The 17,822-nt window shown below is 59.3% G+C and overlaps 3 protein-coding genes across 3 annotated transcripts; all 3 read right to left on the reverse strand.

Moving 5' to 3' along the window:
- Positions 1 to 333: 333 nt before the first annotated feature.
- LOC138918906 (ral guanine nucleotide dissociation stimulator-like) lies at positions 334 to 4,352 on the reverse strand. The gene is made up of 6 exons (XM_070242480.1): positions 4,153 to 4,352; positions 3,636 to 3,746; positions 2,502 to 2,695; positions 1,796 to 1,855; positions 902 to 1,095; positions 334 to 637 (listed from the first exon to the last, which is right to left on the reverse strand). Exons 1-6 carry the CDS (start codon positions 4,288 to 4,290, stop codon positions 474 to 476), a joined length of 861 nt encoding a protein of 286 aa, XP_070098581.1. The 5' UTR covers positions 4,291 to 4,352; the 3' UTR covers positions 334 to 473.
- A 2,245-nt stretch (positions 4,353 to 6,597) lies between these two features.
- Positions 6,598 to 10,615, reverse strand: LOC138918907 (ral guanine nucleotide dissociation stimulator-like). Its single transcript, XM_070242481.1, has 6 exons — positions 10,416 to 10,615; positions 9,899 to 10,009; positions 8,765 to 8,958; positions 8,059 to 8,118; positions 7,166 to 7,359; positions 6,598 to 6,901 (listed from the first exon to the last, which is right to left on the reverse strand). Exons 1-6 carry the CDS (start codon positions 10,551 to 10,553, stop codon positions 6,738 to 6,740), a joined length of 861 nt encoding a protein of 286 aa, XP_070098582.1. The 5' UTR covers positions 10,554 to 10,615; the 3' UTR covers positions 6,598 to 6,737.
- A 2,241-nt stretch (positions 10,616 to 12,856) lies between these two features.
- Positions 12,857 to 16,894, reverse strand: LOC138918908 (ral guanine nucleotide dissociation stimulator-like). The gene is made up of 5 exons (XM_070242482.1): positions 16,680 to 16,894; positions 16,163 to 16,273; positions 15,029 to 15,222; positions 13,430 to 14,382; positions 12,857 to 13,164 (listed from the first exon to the last, which is right to left on the reverse strand). Exons 1-4 carry the CDS (start codon positions 16,815 to 16,817, stop codon positions 14,319 to 14,321), a joined length of 507 nt encoding a protein of 168 aa, XP_070098583.1. The 5' UTR covers positions 16,818 to 16,894; the 3' UTR covers positions 12,857 to 13,164; positions 13,430 to 14,318.
- Positions 16,895 to 17,822: the final 928 nt, after the last annotated feature.

The raw sequence follows: 17,822 nt of genomic DNA on the forward strand, positions 1-17,822 counted from the left end.
GACAGAATCTTTGATCTCCGGGGGATTTTTCTTCTTAATGAAAACCGCTATCTCAATTTCAAACATCCGGAGTCACTCACCTCAGACCAGACCCAGCCAGGCACAGGAGGCCACCTCTGGAAGGCTGGCACTTCCATGCAAACTCCGGAGGAGGGAAACGCACGGAGTCCGACAGAAGGAAACTCAGTGGCTACCAGGGACTTGCGGTGGGAGGAAGGGAGACTGACTGCTTCCCAGGGACAGGGTTTCTCTTGGACAAAAATGGGCGGGTACTAGATGCGGATGACGTTGGTGTGACGTTGTGAGTCTGCTTCACGCCACTTCAGCGAACAATTGAAAAGAACCCAAGAACTAAACTTTATTGAACTGACGAGATAAAATACAGGGAAAGGTTAAGTAAAGAAAAACCAACAACAAAACTTTAAAACCCACGCCATGGCTAGGGGAAGGCGAGGATTCTCTGGGGCTGCAGCTCAGGAGCTGAGGGTAGTGGCTGGGATGCTGCCAGTGCTTGCTGAAGGTCTTGAGCCGGCTGTGGCTCGCAAGATGCCTGTGCGGCTCGGAGCTGGGCTGGGCCCGAGAGGGAGAGACGGTGCCGGATCTTCAGGGTCTTCCGCGTCTTTCGGTGGAGCTGCAGCTGGAGATGGAAGAAGAGAAAACGCCACCAACATGACTGCCCGCCCAAGTCATTCCAAAGAAAGGGACCCTCTGCCGCCAATCCAGCAGTCTCAGTCCAAGCACCACGCCCCCGAAAGTCTTCCCAGACTCGAGTCCCTGGCAACAGTGATCTGAGCCCGCCCCTTGCTCCCAGCCGAACCCCAGCCTCTGGACACTCTGCTCCGGGGGGCGCAGCGCCATCCCCTCTGCACACGCCCACGTCACACACCCGAGTCCTCCTCACCCTCAGTCTTGGCATCAGTGTGCTCAGGCTGCTCCAGCCGGGAAAGAAGAACGCGGGCGCGGTGCTCCAGCTCCGAGCCGGGCATATTGAGACCGATGTAGGCCAAGAGCAGTTCCAGGCTGGGAACATCTGGGGGCTGGATAAAATCCTCAGGGTACCATCGGAGCCAGGCGCCCAGAATGAAGGAGATGGCCCTGAGGACGGACAGGTGGGCAGCAGAGTCAGAGAAGGGTCCTTTCCTTGCACGCTGGCCTCCCGGGCATCCCTGTGCGGGCCTGGGCTCCTGGGCCTCCCGCTCCTGGCTGTCCAGGGGCCAGTCCTACTTGGCGGCCACCTCCAATCTGGCAGTCTTGGCAGAGCTAGGCCAGGGCACCAAGGAGGGGCTAGGAAAACGCCTTTGGAAGGGGGAGCCCTGTGCCGTGGTGGCGTCACCTCTCCTAGGCCTCAGGGAAGCCGGACACACTGCTTGGAGCATCTCTCCGCCCACTGCCCACTGGAACGTCAGCTGCGTGAGGGCAGCGAGCGGTGCAGTCTCCTCTTTTCATTGCCCTCCCTGGCACACAGGAGGTGCTCCCAGAACATCTGACCAGTGAGGGAACAACGGACATTGTCTCCCGCCCATGCTTCCCAGGGCCCTCCTCTTGCCTCCAACTTTCCCTCCTGGGCCTACGTGCTGCCTGATTCACCAGGTGTCCCATGAGGGTCATGCTCCCCTGCCCCGTATCTCGACCAGGGAGGGGCTTACGTGGCCCCGGAGCACTCCCTGAGCCCCCTGAGCAGGAGCTGAGCACCCGCTGGGGAGCTTCTAGCAGATGAGTGAGCGGGACGCTGCAGGCAACTGCCCTCCAAGTGTGGACGCTGGGCGCCCTCCTAGGGATTCCAAAGCCCACTCACTTTTTGAGTTGGTCTAGGGGTCCGCCGTCCTCATCGCCATAGGCAAGGACACAACCGTATCTAGAAGACACAGGAGGACGTCGCATGGACTGGACTGGGGATCAGGCCTGCGTGAGAAGCCTAGCGGCGCTGTCTCACTCCCAAGGAGAATGGAGCCCTGGAGGGCATGGCTGTCGCCTGCTCTGCGCACGGGATTCTGGTCAGTGCCTAGAAAACTTTCTGCACCTAGTGGGGACCTCTGTGTGTGCGTGATGAAGGAAGGAGCTCCAACCGGCCCCTCACTCCTGCTTGAGTGGGTCGGGGGCCTCGGCTCAGCCCAGGGATCGCTGCTCTGGCTTCACCCAGGTCAGAGACCTAGAAGAGCTCTGCCATCTCCTTTTCCAAAGGGAAGACAACAACTCAGTGAAGGCCACGGGCACGCTGAGGGACGAGGCGGAGGCTTCGCCTTAGGCAAGAGGAATATCCTCAATGAGCACAACCACAGCCCCTCCGCTCCAGTCGACCCTCCCAGAGGGTTAGGCTTCTCGAGAAGCCTTTGCAGGCAGCACCTGCCTGAGTCCCTACAATCTCCCCTGGAGGCTGATCCTCTCTTCAGCCCGCCTTGCAAGGAGCAAACCGAGGCTCGGGGAGGTGCCGTGACATCCCCAGCCTCACAGCTAGTAGGTGGCTGAATGCCCACAGTGCTGCGGAGGGGCACGGCACGCACCTTTGAAACAGAAGCTCCAGCAGCTGTCGTGTGGTGGCAAAACCTCTATACGTGCACAGGAAGCTGTGGACGTAGGCGGTGTCGCCCTCCAGGAAGGCGGGCACCAGGTGCTCCACTCGCTTCTGCCGCCTTCCAGCCTGGACGGTCCACACCAGGCGGGACGCTTTGCTCTTCGCTGGGGATGGATTTTCAGCCTGGGGTCAGACAGAGGGGCCGCTTGCCATCAGAGGCCGCACCGCGGGCCCCAGGAGTGCCGGGGACTGGAGGTCGCACCGAATGCCCAAGCCCGCGGTGACTTGTGGCCGGAAGTGGGCATCATTGCCCAGGGCAAGGGAAGAATTCTCGGGATTCCAAGTAGGATGTGAGGTGGAGAAGGATTAAACCTCTTGGTCTCCTAGGTCTTTGTGCTGGCAGAGGAGTGACAGCCCCTCCCTGGATGAAGAGCATCAACCCTGGGGTGGCTGACCAACTGCCCATTCGAGACAGGAGAACACAGAGGCTTTTCGTGGGCTGGGAGGGATGAGGACGGGAGGACAGGCAGGGTGATCAGGGCGGTGCTGTGGAAATGGCAACAGAAGGTGCGGGTTCAGTGAAGGGCTGAGTCACTGGGCTAATGGGTCTCCCTTCTGGAAAGTTGGGCAGCCTGCTGAGGCCCGACGCCCTGACCTCGAGAGGCCACGTGGACGTGTTCCTCTGGACAGCAAAGGCAGAGGACCAGAAAGAACCCTGTGAGCCCCATGTCCTGTTGGGCAAAAAGCATGCCTATCCATCAGGATGCTGCGTCCGACTGGGAGAAGGTGGGGAAGGATTGCCAGGCCACATGGACATGTGAGGATGGGAGTTCAAACAGGAAAATCTCTACAGAACGCAAAAGGACTCTTGAACGCCCGTGAGCTGATGGGCTAGAAATGTCTCTGCTCTGCTACACCTCTGTGGACAGGGCCGTCTCCTCTGGCCAAGACGGGGGCTGGGCCCGCAGGGCAAGGTCGGGGGAAGAGATGGGGATTCAGATTCCTTTGGGAGCAGGGCTCCAGGCAGGAGCCCCGGGGCTGTCTCAGGGCCTTCGAAGACCTGGGGGTCCTCAGTGCTGTCTTGGGGCCCTGGGGCTTGGGTCTCCCCAGCACCTGCACTCACCCTGAGCCGGCCCTGGCCTCGCTTGGCAGCGTGGGGCACCTTCCCTTCCTGCAGGGTGGTGGAGTCGAGGGCGTCGTGGCTCAGCTGCTGGCCCATCTCCTGAGTGACGCTCTGGAAAGACAGTGCCCGGCAGCCAGGCGGCAAGCCTCAGAGACCCGACTGGCTGTCTTTGCTGGCTCTCACACCTCTGTGACTCTCTCCACTCTGGACACACATACCCCGCCCCACGGTCCACACAGACCTCCACCGAGGAGGGAAACACACGGCAGCCTGAGGGCCTGGAATGAGGAGGCAGCTTAGGGGTCCCCTTTCAGTCCTGCCAGCCCTGTCCTGCCTTGGGAACGTGACGGGAAAAGCAGGTTATTGCCAGCCCACCAACCTTCTGCGGCCAAGGGCAGATCCTGCCCACACGTCCCTCTGGCCCCCACACTCACGAGGACGGGATGAGGGCTGCCCTGGGAGGGCTCGGGGAGCTGGTCTGGCCTCGATTGGGCTGCTCTAGGCTTCCTCATGTTACCTGAGAGGACCTCCTGCCAAAGGTCCAGCGGTGGGGGGCGTGGGAGCTGAGCCAGCGTCCACAACGTCTCCAAAGGTTCTCCCTGCGGGCTTTCTGGGAACCAGAGCCCCGGTCAGGCGGGAGAAAGCAGGAGAACATGTTTCTCTATCAAGAGTCTCCAGCCAAGTGAGCTGGCTTTGCGCACGTGGCTGCCTAGTTGCGGGGGTTCCAAGTCTGTTGGGGTCTGTTGTCAAGGAAGTGACCTCATTTCCTGCAGTGCCCTTACCTGAGTGCCCCCCTCAGATACCACCCATGCAAACAGTCCTCTGGCCATGGCCTTGCTCACCCCCCTTCTCCATGCGACGTCGTAGGCGTACCCAGGAACACCAACACACCCGTCTCACAGGCTCCCTAGAGGGTCTGGGTGCGGCCGAGGTCCCAGCTTTGAGACTCACGCAGAAACAAGTCCTCTTCCTTACCTCTTCTGGATCCTGCATAAGCCGTTGTGTCTCTCAGGGCCTGTCGGCCTCCTGTCTGCACACTGGGGAGGACCGGAGCGTGGACTTGCTAGACATGTCCTCTGGCGTGTGTCCTACCTTAGAGGACGATACCTCTCAAACTGCAGGCGGGTGTCACTTGCAGGCAATGCCTCCCACCTCGTGTTTCTTCCTCTTGCCACTTGCCCTGTGTCTGCTTCTCTTCGGATCCCACCCTAGAGTCCATCCTTGCATCCAAGGTCAATGTGTGTGTGTGTGTGTGTGTGTGTGTGTTTGTGTGTGTGTGCATGCGCGTGTGTGTGTGTGTTTGTGTGCGTCCGCGTGTTGTGTGCTCAGGTTGTGGAGGCCAAGAAGAAAACAGCTCCCACAAAAGGGAGGGATTGGCAAGAGCTTCTCAAGGTCTCATGGTTCCTAATTTCAGAAGCCAAGCCTCCGCGTGGGGTCCCAGTCTTGCCCTAGAAGGTCAGAACACACACTTACCCATTGGACTCACCCTGTCGAGGGCCATTCCCTACCCCTCTAGGGGCCTCAGTTTCCCAATGTTCCAGTGAGAGATTCAATTCAGGACTGCATAGGCCTGAGCTCAGCAGAAAAGTGGCCGCCACTGCCTCCACCGTGGGTGTGATGTGGGCAGGGCTACAATCCAGGGTGCCCCGGACCTGGGCTCCTCCTCAAACAAGAACTGACCAAATGCCCGTGTACACTGCCGAATACTCCCCCTCACCCCCATGCCATCTCCAGATCTGTATGCACTTCCACCAGCACAGCCTTCTCCAGAGGCCCCTGGGAATGCCTGTGTGCAGCCAGAGCCCCAGCCTTGAGGACGCAGAGCTGGCTTCCTCCCTGGCTCCGCCTTCTTCCTCATCTGGGATTCTGGGCAAGGCATTGAAGTTCTGGGGTCTTCTCCTTCTCCCGTCACTGGCCACCTGGGATCAGGACTTCCTGGTCTAGACCTCCTGCTGTAATCCCCTCCTCTTGAGTGTGGACTGACTGGAGCGATTCCACAGAGGACGGCAAAGCGATGCCGTGTCACTACTGAGATTTGGATGTGGTCAGTGGTCCCTGAGAACGCGCAAGGGGATAGGTGTGACTACTCACAGCCCACTGTGGGGCATCAGGTACCAGGAAGGAACAGCCCCAGGCTCCTTCCCGCACCACACCCTCACACACCCACACACCCACACCGCCCTCACACACAAACACACACACACTCACACACACACACACACGCCCCCGCACCAGAGCTCAATGAAGAGCTCTGAAAAGCTGGCCACCCCTTGTTCTGGGCAGTTGTTTCTTGGTAGAACGAGGGCATCGTTTCTTATGACTCATCTTTAAGTCATCCTTTTACCAAATTAACATTAATTATCTATCTCAAACGTTAAAACTTTGGGGAATATATTTTACTCCACGATACGCTTCTTATAAACGCCAGTGTTTCATATGCGATGAGAATATTTTTGAAATTTGCACATTTTGAAAACGTTACCAGGGCCCATCCAGGAAAGCGAAAGATTTGAAAGGGGTCTCCCTGGCCCCGACATTTCCCTCGCTGTTTCCAGCTCTGGTGTCACACCTCCAAGGGGTCCCCATCCCCAGGAAGTGAAAAGAGGGAATAGCGGGGCATGCTCTTTGAGACAGAATCTTTGATCTCCGGGGGATTTTTCTTCTTAATGAAAACCGCTATCTCAATTTCAAACATCCGGAGTCACTCACCTCAGACCAGACCCAGCCAGGCACAGGAGGCCACCTCTGGAAGGCTGGCACTTCCATGCAAACTCCGGAGGAGGGAAACGCACGGAGTCCGACAGAAGGAAACTCAGTGGCTACCAGGGACTTGCGGTGGGAGGAAGGGAGACTGACTGCTTCCCAGGGACAGGGTTTCTCTTGGACAAAAATGGGCGGGTACTAGATGCGGATGACGTTGGTGTGACGTTGTGAGTCTGCTTCACGCCACTTCAGCGAACAATTGAAAAGAACCCAAGAACTAAACTTTATTGAACTGACGAGATAAAATACAGGGAAAGGTTAAGTAAAGAAAAACCAACAACAAAACTTTAAAACCCACGCCATGGCTAGGGGAAGGCGAGGATTCTCTGGGGCTGCAGCTCAGGAGCTGAGGGTAGTGGCTGGGATGCTGCCAGTGCTTGCTGAAGGTCTTGAGCCGGCTGTGGCTCGCAAGATGCCTGTGCGGCTCGGAGCTGGGCTGGGCCCGAGAGGGAGAGACGGTGCCGGATCTTCAGGGTCTTCCGCGTCTTTCGGTGGAGCTGCAGCTGGAGATGGAAGAAGAGAAAACGCCACCAACATGACTGCCCGCCCAAGTCATTCCAAAGAAAGGGACCCTCTGCCGCCAATCCAGCAGTCTCAGTCCAAGCACCACGCCCCTGAAAGTCTTCCCAGACTCCAGTCCCTGGCAAGAGTGATCTGAGCCCGCCCCTTGCTCCCAGCCGAACCCCAGCCTCTGGACACTCTGCTCCGGGGGGCGCAGCGCCATCCCCTCTGCACACGCCCACGTCACACACCCGAGTCCTCCTCACCCTCAGTCTTGGCATCAGTGTGCTCAGGCTGCTCCAGCCGGGAAAGAAGAACGCGGGCGCGGTGCTCCAGCTCCGAGCCGGGCATATTGAGACCGATGTAGGCCAAGAGCAGTTCCAGGCTGGGAACATCTGGGGGCTGGATAAAATCCTCAGGGTACCATCGGAGCCAGGCGCCCAGAATGAAGGAGATGGCCCTGAGGACGGACAGGTGGGCAGCAGAATCAGAGAAGGGTCCTTTCCTTGCACGCTGGCCTCCCGGGCATCCCTGTGCGGGCCTGGGCTCCTGGGCCTCCCGCTCCTGGCTGTCCAGGGGCCAGTCCTACTTGGCGGCCACCTCCAATCTGGCAGTCTTGGCAGAGCTAGGCCAGGGCACCAAGGAGGGGCTAGGAAAACGCCTTTGGAAGGGGGAGCCCTGTGCCGTGGTGGCGTCACCTCTCCTAGGCCTCAGGGAAGCCGGACACACTGCTTGGAGCATCTCTCCGCCCACTGCCCACTGGAACGTCAGCTGCGTGAGGGCAGCGAGCGGTGCAGTCTCCTCTTTTCATTGCCCTCCCTGGCACACAGGAGGTGCTCCCAGAACATCTGACCAGTGAGGGAACAACGGACATTGTCTCCCGCCCATGCTTCCCAGGGCCCTCCTCTTGCCTCCAACTTTCCCTCCTGGGCCAAGTGCTGCCTGATTCACCAGGTGTCCCATGAGGGTCATGCTCCCCTGCCCCGTATCTCGACCAGGGAGGGGCTTACGTGGCCCCGGAGCACTCCCTGAGCCCCCTGAGCAGGAGCTGAGCACCCGCTGGGGAGCTTCTAGCAGATGAGTGAGCGGGACGCTGCAGGCAACTGCCCTCCAAGTGTGGACGCTGGGCGCCCTCCTAGGGATTCCAAAGCCCACTCACTTTTTGAGTTGGTCTAGGGGTCCGCCGTCCTCATCGCCATAGGCAAGGACACAACCGTATCTAGAAGACACAGGAGGACGTCGCATGGACTGGACTGTGGATCAGGCCTGCGTGAGAAGCCTAGCGGCGCTGTCTCACTCCCAAGGAGAATGGAGCCCTGGAGGGCATGGCTGTCGCCTGCTCTGCGCACGGGATTCTGGTCAGTGCCTAGAAAACTTTCTGCACCTAGTGGGGACCTCTGTGTGTGCGTGATGAAGGAAGGAGCTCCAACCGGCCCCTCACTCCTGCTTGAGTGGGTCGGGGGCCTCGGCTCAGCCCAGGGATCGCTGCTCTGGCTTCACCCAGGTCAGAGACCTAGAAGAGCTCTGCCATCTCCTTTTCCAAAGGGAAGACAACAACTCAGTGAAGGCCACGGGCACGCTGAGGGACGAGGCGGAGGCTTCGCCTTAGGCAAGAGGAATATCCTCAATGAGCACAACCACAGCCCCTCCGCTCCAGTCGACCCTCCCAGAGGGTTAGGCTTCTCGAGAAGCCTTTGCAGGCAGCACCTGCCTGAGTCCCTACAATCTCCCCTGGAGGCTGATCCTCTCTTCAGCCCGCCTTGCAAGGAGCAAACCGAGGCTCGGGGAGGTGCCGTGACATCCCCAGCCTCACAGCTAGTAGGTGGCTGAATGCCCACAGTGCTGCGGAGGGGCACGGCACGCACCTTTGAAACAGAAGCTCCAGCAGCTGTCGTGTGGTGGCAAAACCTCTATACGTGCACAGGAAGCTGTGGACGTAGGCGGTGTCGCCCTCCAGGAAGGCGGGCACCAGGTGCTCCACTCGCTTCTGCCGCCTTCCAGCCTGGACGGTCCACACCAGGCGGGACGCTTTGCTCTTCGCTGGGGATGGATTTTCAGCCTGGGGTCAGACAGAGGGGCCGCTTGCCATCAGAGGCCGCACCGCGGGCCCCAGGAGTGCCGGGGACTGGAGGTCGCACCGAATGCCCAAGCCCGCGGTGACTTGTGGCCGGAAGTGGGCATCATTGCCCAGGGCAAGGGAAGAATTCTCGGGATTCCAAGTAGGATGTGAGGTGGAGAAGGATTAAACCTCTTGGTCTCCTAGGTCTTTGTGCTGGCAGAGGAGTGACAGCCCCTCCCTGGATGAAGAGCATCAACCCTGGGGTGGCTGACCAACTGCCCATTCGAGACAGGAGAACACAGAGGCTTTTCGTGGGCTGGGAGGGATGAGGACGGGAGGACAGGCAGGGTGATCAGGGCGGTGCTGTGGAAATGGCAACAGAAGGTGCGGGTTCAGTGAAGGGCTGAGTCACTGGGCTAATGGGTCTCCCTTCTGGAAAGTTGGGCAGCCTGCTGAGGCCCGACGCCCTGACCTCGAGAGGCCACGTGGACGTGTTCCTCTGGACAGCAAAGGCAGAGGACCAGAAAGAACCCTGTGAGCCCCATGTCCTGTTGGGCAAAAAGCATGCCTATCCATCAGGATGCTGCGTCCGACTGGGAGAAGGTGGGGAAGGATTGCCAGGCCACATGGACATGTGAGGATGGGAGTTCAAACAGGAAAATCTCTACAGAACGCAAAAGGACTCTTGAACGCCCGTGAGCTGATGGGCTAGAAATGTCTCTGCTCTGCTACACCTCTGTGGACAGGGCCGTCTCCTCTGGCCAAGACGGGGGCTGGGCCCGCAGGGCAAGGTCGGGGGAAGAGATGGGGATTCAGATTCCTTTGGGAGCAGGGCTCCAGGCAGGAGCCCCGGGGCTGTCTCAGGGCCTTCGAAGACCTGGGGGTCCTCAGTGCTGTCTTGGGGCCCTGGGGCTTGGGTCTCCCCAGCACCTGCACTCACCCTGAGCCGGCCCTGGCCTCGCTTGGCAGCGTGGGGCACCTTCCCTTCCTGCAGGGTGGTGGAGTCGAGGGCGTCGTGGCTCAGCTGCTGGCCCATCTCCTGAGTGACGCTCTGGAAAGACAGTGCCCGGCAGCCAGGCGGCAAGCCTCAGAGACCCGACTGGCTGTCTTTGCTGGCTCTCACACCTCTGTGACTCTCTCCACTCTGGACACACATACCCCGCCCCACGGTCCACACAGACCTCCACCGAGGAGGGAAACACACGGCAGCCTGAGGGCCTGGAATGAGGAGGCAGCTTAGGGGTCCCCTTTCAGTCCTGCCAGCCCTGTCCTGGCTTGGGAACGTGACGGGAAAAGCAGGTTATTGCCAGCCCACCAACCTTCTGCGGCCAAGGGCAGATCCTGCCCACACGTCCCTCTGGCCCCCACACTCACGAGGACGGGATGAGGGCTGCCCTGGGAGGGCTCGGGGAGCTGGTCTGGCCTCGATTGGGCTGCTCTAGGCTTCCTCATGTTACCTGAGAGGACCTCCTGCCAAAGGTCCAGCGGTGGGGGGCGTGGGAGCTGAGCCAGCGTCCACAACGTCTCCAAAGGTTCTCCCTGCGGGCTTTCTGGGAACCAGAGCCCCGGTCAGGCGGGAGAAAGCAGGAGAACATGTTTCTCTATCAAGAGTCTCCAGCCAAGTGAGCTGGCTTTGCGCACGTGGCTGCCTAGTTGCGGGGGTTCCAAGTCTGTTGGGGTCTGTTGTCAAGGAAGTGACCTCATTTCCTGCAGTGCCCTTACCTGAGTGCCCCCCTCAGATACCACCCATGCAAACAGTCCTCTGGCCATGGCCTTGCTCACCCCCCTTCTCCATGCGACGTCGTAGGCGTACCCAGGAACACCAACACACCCGTCTCACAGGCTCCCTAGAGGGTCTGGGTGCGGCCGAGGTCCCAGCTTTGAGACTCACGCAGAAACAAGTCCTCTTCCTTACCTCTTCTGGATCCTGCATAAGCCGTTGTGTCTCTCAGGGCCTGTCGGCCTCCTGTCTGCACACTGGGGAGGACCGGAGCGTGGACTTGCTAGACATGTCCTCTGGCGTGTGTCCTACCTTAGAGGACGATACCTCTCAAACTGCAGGCGGGTGTCACTTGCAGGCAATGCCTCCCACCTCGTGTTTCTTCCTCTTGCCACTTGCCCTGTGTCTGCTTCTCTTCGGATCCCACCCTAGAGTCCATCCTTGCATCCAAGGTCAATGTGTGTGTGTGTGTGTGTGTGTGTGTGTTTGTGTGTGTGTGCATGCGCGTGTGTGTGTGTGTTTGTGTGCGTCCGCGTGTTGTGTGCTCAGGTTGTGGAGGCCAAGAAGAAAACAGCTCCCACAAAAGGGAGGGATTGGCAAGAGCTTCTCAAGTTCTCATGGTTCCTAATTTCAGAAGCCAAGCCTCCGCGTGGGGTCCCAGTCTTGCCCTAGAAGGTCAGAACACACACTTACCCATTGGACTCACCCTGTCGAGGGCCATTCCCTACCCCTCTAGGGGCCTCAGTTTCCCAATGTTCCAGTGAGAGATTCAATTCAGGACTGCATAGGCCTGAGCTCAGCAGAAAAGTGGCCGCCACTGCCTCCACCGTGGGTGTGATGTGGGCAGGGCTACAATCCAGGGTGCCCCGGACCTGGGCTCCTCCTCAAACAAGAACTGACCAAATGCCCGTGTACACTGCCGAATACTCCCCCTCACCCCCATGCCATCTCCAGATCTGTATGCACTTCCACCAACACAGCCTTCTCCAGAGGCCCCTGGGAATGCCTGTGTGCAGCCAGAGCCCCAGCCTTGAGGACGCAGAGCTGGCTTCCTCCCTGGCTCCGCCTTCTTCCTCATCTGGGATTCTGGGCAAGGCATTGAAGTTCTGGGGTCTTCTCCTTCTCCCGTCACTGGCCACCTGGGATCAGGACTTCCTGGTCTAGACCTCCTGCTGTAATCCCCTCCTCTTGAGTGTGGACTGACTGGAGCGATTCCACAGAGGACGGCAAAGCGATGCCGTGTCACTACTGAGATTTGGATGTGGTCAGTGGTCCCTGAGAACGCGCAAGGGGATAGGTGTGACTACTCACAGCCCACTGTGGGGCATCAGGTACCAGGAAGGAACAGCCCCAGGCTCCTTCCCGCACCACACCCTCACACACCCACACACCCACACCGCCCTCACACACAAACACACACACACTCACACACACACACACACGCCCCCGCACCAGAGCTCAATGAAGAGCTCTGAAAAGCTGGCCACCCCTTGTTCTGGGCAGTTGTTTCTTGGTAGAACGAGGGCATCGTTTCTTATGACTCATCTTTAAGTCATCCTTTTACCAAATTAACATTAATTATCTATCTCAAACGTTAAAACTTTGGGGAATATATTTTACTCCACGATACGCTTCTTATAAACGCCAGTGTTTCATATGCGATGAGAATATTTTTGAAATTTGCACATTTTGAAAACGTTACCAGGGCCCATCCAGGAAAGCGAAAGATTTGAAAGGGGTCTCCCTGGCCCCGACATTTCCCTCGCTGTTTCCAGCTCTGGTGTCACACCTCCAATGGGTCCCCATCCCCAGGAAGTGAAAAGAGGGAATAGCGGGGCATCCTCTTTGAGACAGAATCTTTGATCTCCGGGGGATTTTTCTTCTTAATGAAAACCGCTATCTCAATTTCAAACATCCGGAGTCACTCACCTCAGACCAGACCCAGCCAGGCACAGGAGGCCACCTCTGGAAGGCTGGCACTTCCATGCAAACTCCGGAGGAGGGAAACGCACGGAGTCCGACAGAAGGAAACTCAGTGGCTACCAGGGACTTGCGGTGGGAGGAAGGGAGACTGACTGCTTCCCAGGGACAGGGTTTCTCTTGGACAAAAATGGGCGGGTACTAGATGCGGATGACGTTGGTGTGACGTTGTGAGTCTGCTTCACGCCACTTCAGCGAACAATTGAAAAGAACCCAAGAACTAAACTTTATTGAACTGACGAGATAAAATACAGGGAAAGGTTAAGTAAAGAAAAACCAACAACAAAACTTTAAAACCCACGCCATGGCTAGGGGAAGGCGAGGATTCTCTGGGGCTGCAGCTCAGGAGCTGAGGGTAGTGGCTGGGATGCTGCCAGTGCTTGCTGAAGGTCTTGAGCCGGCTGTGGCTCGCAAGATGCCTGTGCGGCTCTGAGCTGGGCTGGGCCCGAGAGGGAGAGACGGTGCCGGATCTTCAGGGTCTTCCGCGTCTTTCGGTGGAGCTGCAGCTGGAGATGGAAGAAGAGAAAACGCCACCAACATGACTGCCCGCCCAAGTCATTCCAAAGAAAGGGACCCTCTGCCGCCAATCCAGCAGTCTCAGTCCAAGCACCACGCCCCCGAAAGTCTTCCCAGACTCGAGTCCCTGGCAAGAGTGATCTGAGCCCGCCCCTTGCTCCCAGCCGAACCCCAGCCTCTGGACACTCTGCTCCGGGGGGGCGCAGCGCCATCCCCTCTGCACACGCCCACGTCACACACCCGAGTCCTCCTCACCCTCAGTCTTGGCATCAGTGTGCTCAGGCTGCTCCAGCCGGGAAAGAAGAACGCGGGCGCGGTGCTCCAGCTCCGAGCCGGGCATATTGAGACCGATGTAGGCCAAGAGCAGTTCCAGGCTGGGAACATCTGGGGGCTGGATAAAATCCTCAGGGTACCATCGGAGCCAGGCGCCCAGAATGAAGGAGATGGCCCTGAGGACGGACAGGTGGGCAGCAGAGTCAGAGAAGGGTCCTTTCCTTGCACGCTGGCCTCCCGGGCATCCCTGTGCGGGCCTGGGCTCCTGGGCCTCCCGCTCCTGGCTGTCCAGGGGCCAGTCCTACTTGGCGGCCACCTCCAATCTGGCAGTCTTGGCAGAGCTAGGCCAGGGCACCAAGGAGGGGCTAGGAAAACGCCTTTGGAAGGGGGAGCCCTGTGCCGTGGTGGCGTCACCTCTCCTAGGCCTCAGGGAAGCCGGACACACTGCTTGGAGCATCTCTCCGCCCACTGCCCACTGGAACGTCAGCTGCGTGAGGGCAGCGAGCGGTGCAGTCTCCTCTTTTCATTGCCCTCCCTGGCACACAGGAGGTGCTCCCAGAACATCTGACCAGTGAGGGAACAACGGACATTGTCTCCCGCCCATGCTTCCCAGGGCCCTCCTCTTGCCTCCAACTTTCCCTCCTGGGCCAAGTGCTGCCTGATTCACCAGGTGTCCCATGAGGGTCATGCTCCCCTGCCCCGTATCTCGACCAGGGAGGGGCTTACGTGGCCCCGGAGCACTCCCTGAGCCCCCTGAGCAGGAGCTGAGCACCCGCTGGGCAGCTTCTAGCAGATGAGTGAGCGGGACGCTGCAGGCAACTGCCCTCCAAGTGTGGACGCTGGGCGCCCTCCTAGGGATTCCAAAGCCCACTCACTTTTTGAGTTGGTCTAGGGGTCCGCCGTCCTCATCGCCATAGGCAAGGACACAACCGTATCTAGAAGACACAGGAGGACGTCGCATGGACTGGACTGTGGATCAGGCCTGCGTGAGAAGCCTAGCGGCGCTGTCTCACTCCCAAGGAGAATGGAGCCCTGGAGGGCATGGCTGTCGCCTGCTCTGCGCCCGGGATTCTGGTCAGTGCCTAGAAAACTTTCTGCACCTAGTGGGGACCTCTGTGTGTGCGTGATGAAGGAAGGAGCTCCAACCGGCCCCTCACTCCTGCTTGAGTGGGTCGGGGGCCTCGGCTCAGCCCAGGGATCGCTGCTCTGGCTTCACCCAGGTCAGAGACCTAGAAGAGCTCTGCCATCTCCTTTTCCAAAGGGAAGACAACAACTCAGTGAAGGCCACGGGCACGCTGAGGGACGAGGCGGAGGCTTCGCCTTAGGCAAGAGGAATATCCTCAATGAGCACAACCACAGCCCCTCCGCTCCAGTCGACCCTCCCAGAGGGTTAGGCTTCTCGAGAAGCCTTTGCAGGCAGCACCTGCCTGAGTCCCTACAATCTCCCCTGGAGGCTGATCCTCTCTTCAGCCCGCCTTGCAAGGAGCAAACCGAGGCTCGGGGAGGTGCCGTGACATCCCCAGCCTCACAGCTAGTAGGTGGCTGAATGCCCACAGTGCTGCGGAGGGGCACGGCACGCACCTTTGAAACAGAAGCTCCAGCAGCTGTCGTGTGGTGGCAAAACCTCTATACGTGCACAGGAAGCTGTGGACGTAGGCGGTGTCGCCCTCCAGGAAGGCGGGCACCAAGTGCTCCACTCGCTTCTGCCGCCTTCCAGCCTGGACGGTCCACACCAGGCGGGATGCTCTGCTCTTCGCTGGGGATGGATTTTCAGCCTGGGGTCAGACAGAGGGGCCGCTTGCCATCAGAGGCCGCACCGCGGGCCCCAGGAGTGCCGGGGACTGGAGGTCGCACCGAATGCCCAAGCCCGCGGTGACTTGTGGCCGGAAGTGGGCATCATTGCCCAGGGCAAGGGAAGAATTCTCGGGATTCCAAGTAGGATGTGAGGTGGAGAAGGATTAAACCTCTTGGTCTCCTAGGTCTTTGTGCTGGCAGAGGAGTGACAGCCCCTCCCTGGATGAAGAGCATCAACCCTGGGGTGGCTGACCAACTGCCCATTCGAGACAGGAGAACACAGAGGCTTTTCGTGGGCTGGGAGGGATGAGGACGGGAGGACAGGCAGGGTGATCAGGGCGGTGCTGTGGAAATGGCAACAGAAGGTGCGGGTTCAGTGAAGGGCTGAGTCACTGGGCTAATGGGTCTCCCTTCTGGAAAGTTGGGCAGCCTGCTGAGGCCCGACGCCCTGACCTCGAGAGGCCACGTGGACGTGTTCCTCTGGACAGCAAAGGCAGAGGACCAGAAAGAACCCTGTGAGCCCCATGTCCTGTTGGGCAAAAAGCATGCCTATCCATCAGGATGCTGCGTCCGACTGGGAGAAGGTGGGGAAGGATTGCCAGGCCACATGGACATGTGAGGATGGGAGTTCAAACAGGAAAATCTCTACAGAACGCAAAAGGACTCTTGAACGCCCGTGAGCTGATGGGCTAGAAATGTCTCTGCTCTGCTACACCTCTGTGGACAGGGCCGTCTCCTCTGGCCAAGACGGGGGCTGGGCCCGCAGGGCAAGGTCGGGGGAAGAGATGGGGATTCAGATTCCTTTGGGAGCAGGGCTCCAGGCAGGAGCCCCGGGGCTGTCTCAGGGCCTTCGAAGACCTGGGGGTCCTCAGTGCTGTCTTGGGGCCCTGGGGCTTGGGTCTCCCCAGCACCTGCACTCACCCTGAGCCGGCCCTGGCCTCGCTTGGCAGCGTGGGGCACCTTCCCTTCCTGCAGGGTGGTGGAGTCGAGGGCGTCGTGGCTCAGCTGCTGGCCCATCTCCTGAGTGACGCTCTGGAAAGACAGTGCCCGGCAGCCAGGCGGCAAGCCTCAGAGACCCGACTGGCTGTCTTTGCTGGCTCTCACACCTCTGTGACTCTCTCCACTCTGGACACACATACCCCGCCCCACGGTCCACACAGACCTCCACCGAGGAGGGAAACACACGGCAGCCTGAGGGCCTGGAATGAGGAGGCAGCTTAGGGGTCCCCTTTCAGTCCTGCCAGCCCTGTCCTGGCTTGGGAACGTGACGGGAAAAGCAGGTTATTGCCAGCCCACCAACCTTCTGCGGCCAAGGGCAGATCCTGCCCACACGTCCCTCTGGCCCCCACACTCACGAGGACGGGATGAGGGCTGCCCTGGGAGGGCTCGGGGAGCTGGTCTGGCCTCGATTGGGCTGCTCTAGGCTTCCTCATGTTACCTGAGAGGACCTCCTGCCAAAGGTCCAGCGGTGGGGGGCGTGGGAGCTGAGCCAGCGTCCACAACGTCTCCAAAGGTTCTCCCTCCGGGCTTTCTGGGAACCAAAGCCCTGGTCAGGCGGGAGAAAGCAGGAGAACATGTTTCTCTATCAAGAGTCTCCAGCCAAGTGAGCTGGCTTTGCGCACGTGGCTGCCTAGTTGCGGGGGTTCCAAGTCTGTTGGGGTCTGTTGTCAAGGAAGTGACCTCATTTCCTGCAGTGCCCTTACCTGAGTGCCCCCCTCAGATACCACCCATGCAAACAGTCCTCTGGCCATGGCCTTGCTCACCCCCCTTCTCCATGCGACGTCGTAGGCGTACCCAGGAACACCAACACACCCGTCTCACAGGCTCCCTAGAGGGTCTGGGTGCGGCCGAGGTCCCAGCTTTGAGACTGACGCAGAAACAAGTCCTCTGCCTTACCTCTTCTGGATCCTGCATAAGCCGTTGTGTCTCTCAGGGCCTGTCGGCCTCCTGTCTGCACACTGGGGTGGACCGGAGCGTGGACTTGCTAGACATGTCCTCTGGCGTGTGTCCTACCTTAGAGGACGATACCTCTCAAACTGCAGGCGGGTGTCACTTGCAGGCAATGCCTCCCACCTCGTGTTTCTTCCTCTTGCCACTTGCCCTGTGTCTGCTTCTCTTCGGATCCCAGCCTAGAGTCCATCCTTGCATCCAAGGTCAATGTGTGTGTGTGTGTGTGTGTGTGTTTGTGTGTGTGTGCATGCGCGTGTGTGTGTGTGTTTGTGTGCGTCCGCGTGTTGTGTGCTCAGGTTGTGGAGGCCAAGAAGAAAACAGCTCCCACAAAAGGGAGGGATTGGCAAGAGCTTCTCAAGGTCTCATGGTTCCTAATTTCAGAAGCCAAGCCTCCGCGTGGGGTCCCAGTCTTGCCCTAGAAGGTCAGAACACACACTTACCCATTGGACTCACCCTGTCGAGGGCCATTCCCTACCCCTCTAGGGGCCTCAGTTTCCCAATGTTCCAGTGAGAGATTCAATTCAGGACTGCATAGGCCTGAGCTCAGCAGAAAAGTGGCCGCCACTGCCTCCACCGTGGGTGTGATGTGGGCAGGGCTACAATCCAGGGTGCCCCGGACCTGGGCTCCTCC

The sequence above is a fragment of the Equus caballus genome, chromosome 19, assembly GCF_041296265.1.
Source record: "Equus caballus isolate H_3958 breed thoroughbred chromosome 19, TB-T2T, whole genome shotgun sequence".
In the NCBI taxonomy this organism is placed as follows: domain Eukaryota; kingdom Metazoa; phylum Chordata; class Mammalia; order Perissodactyla; family Equidae; genus Equus; species Equus caballus.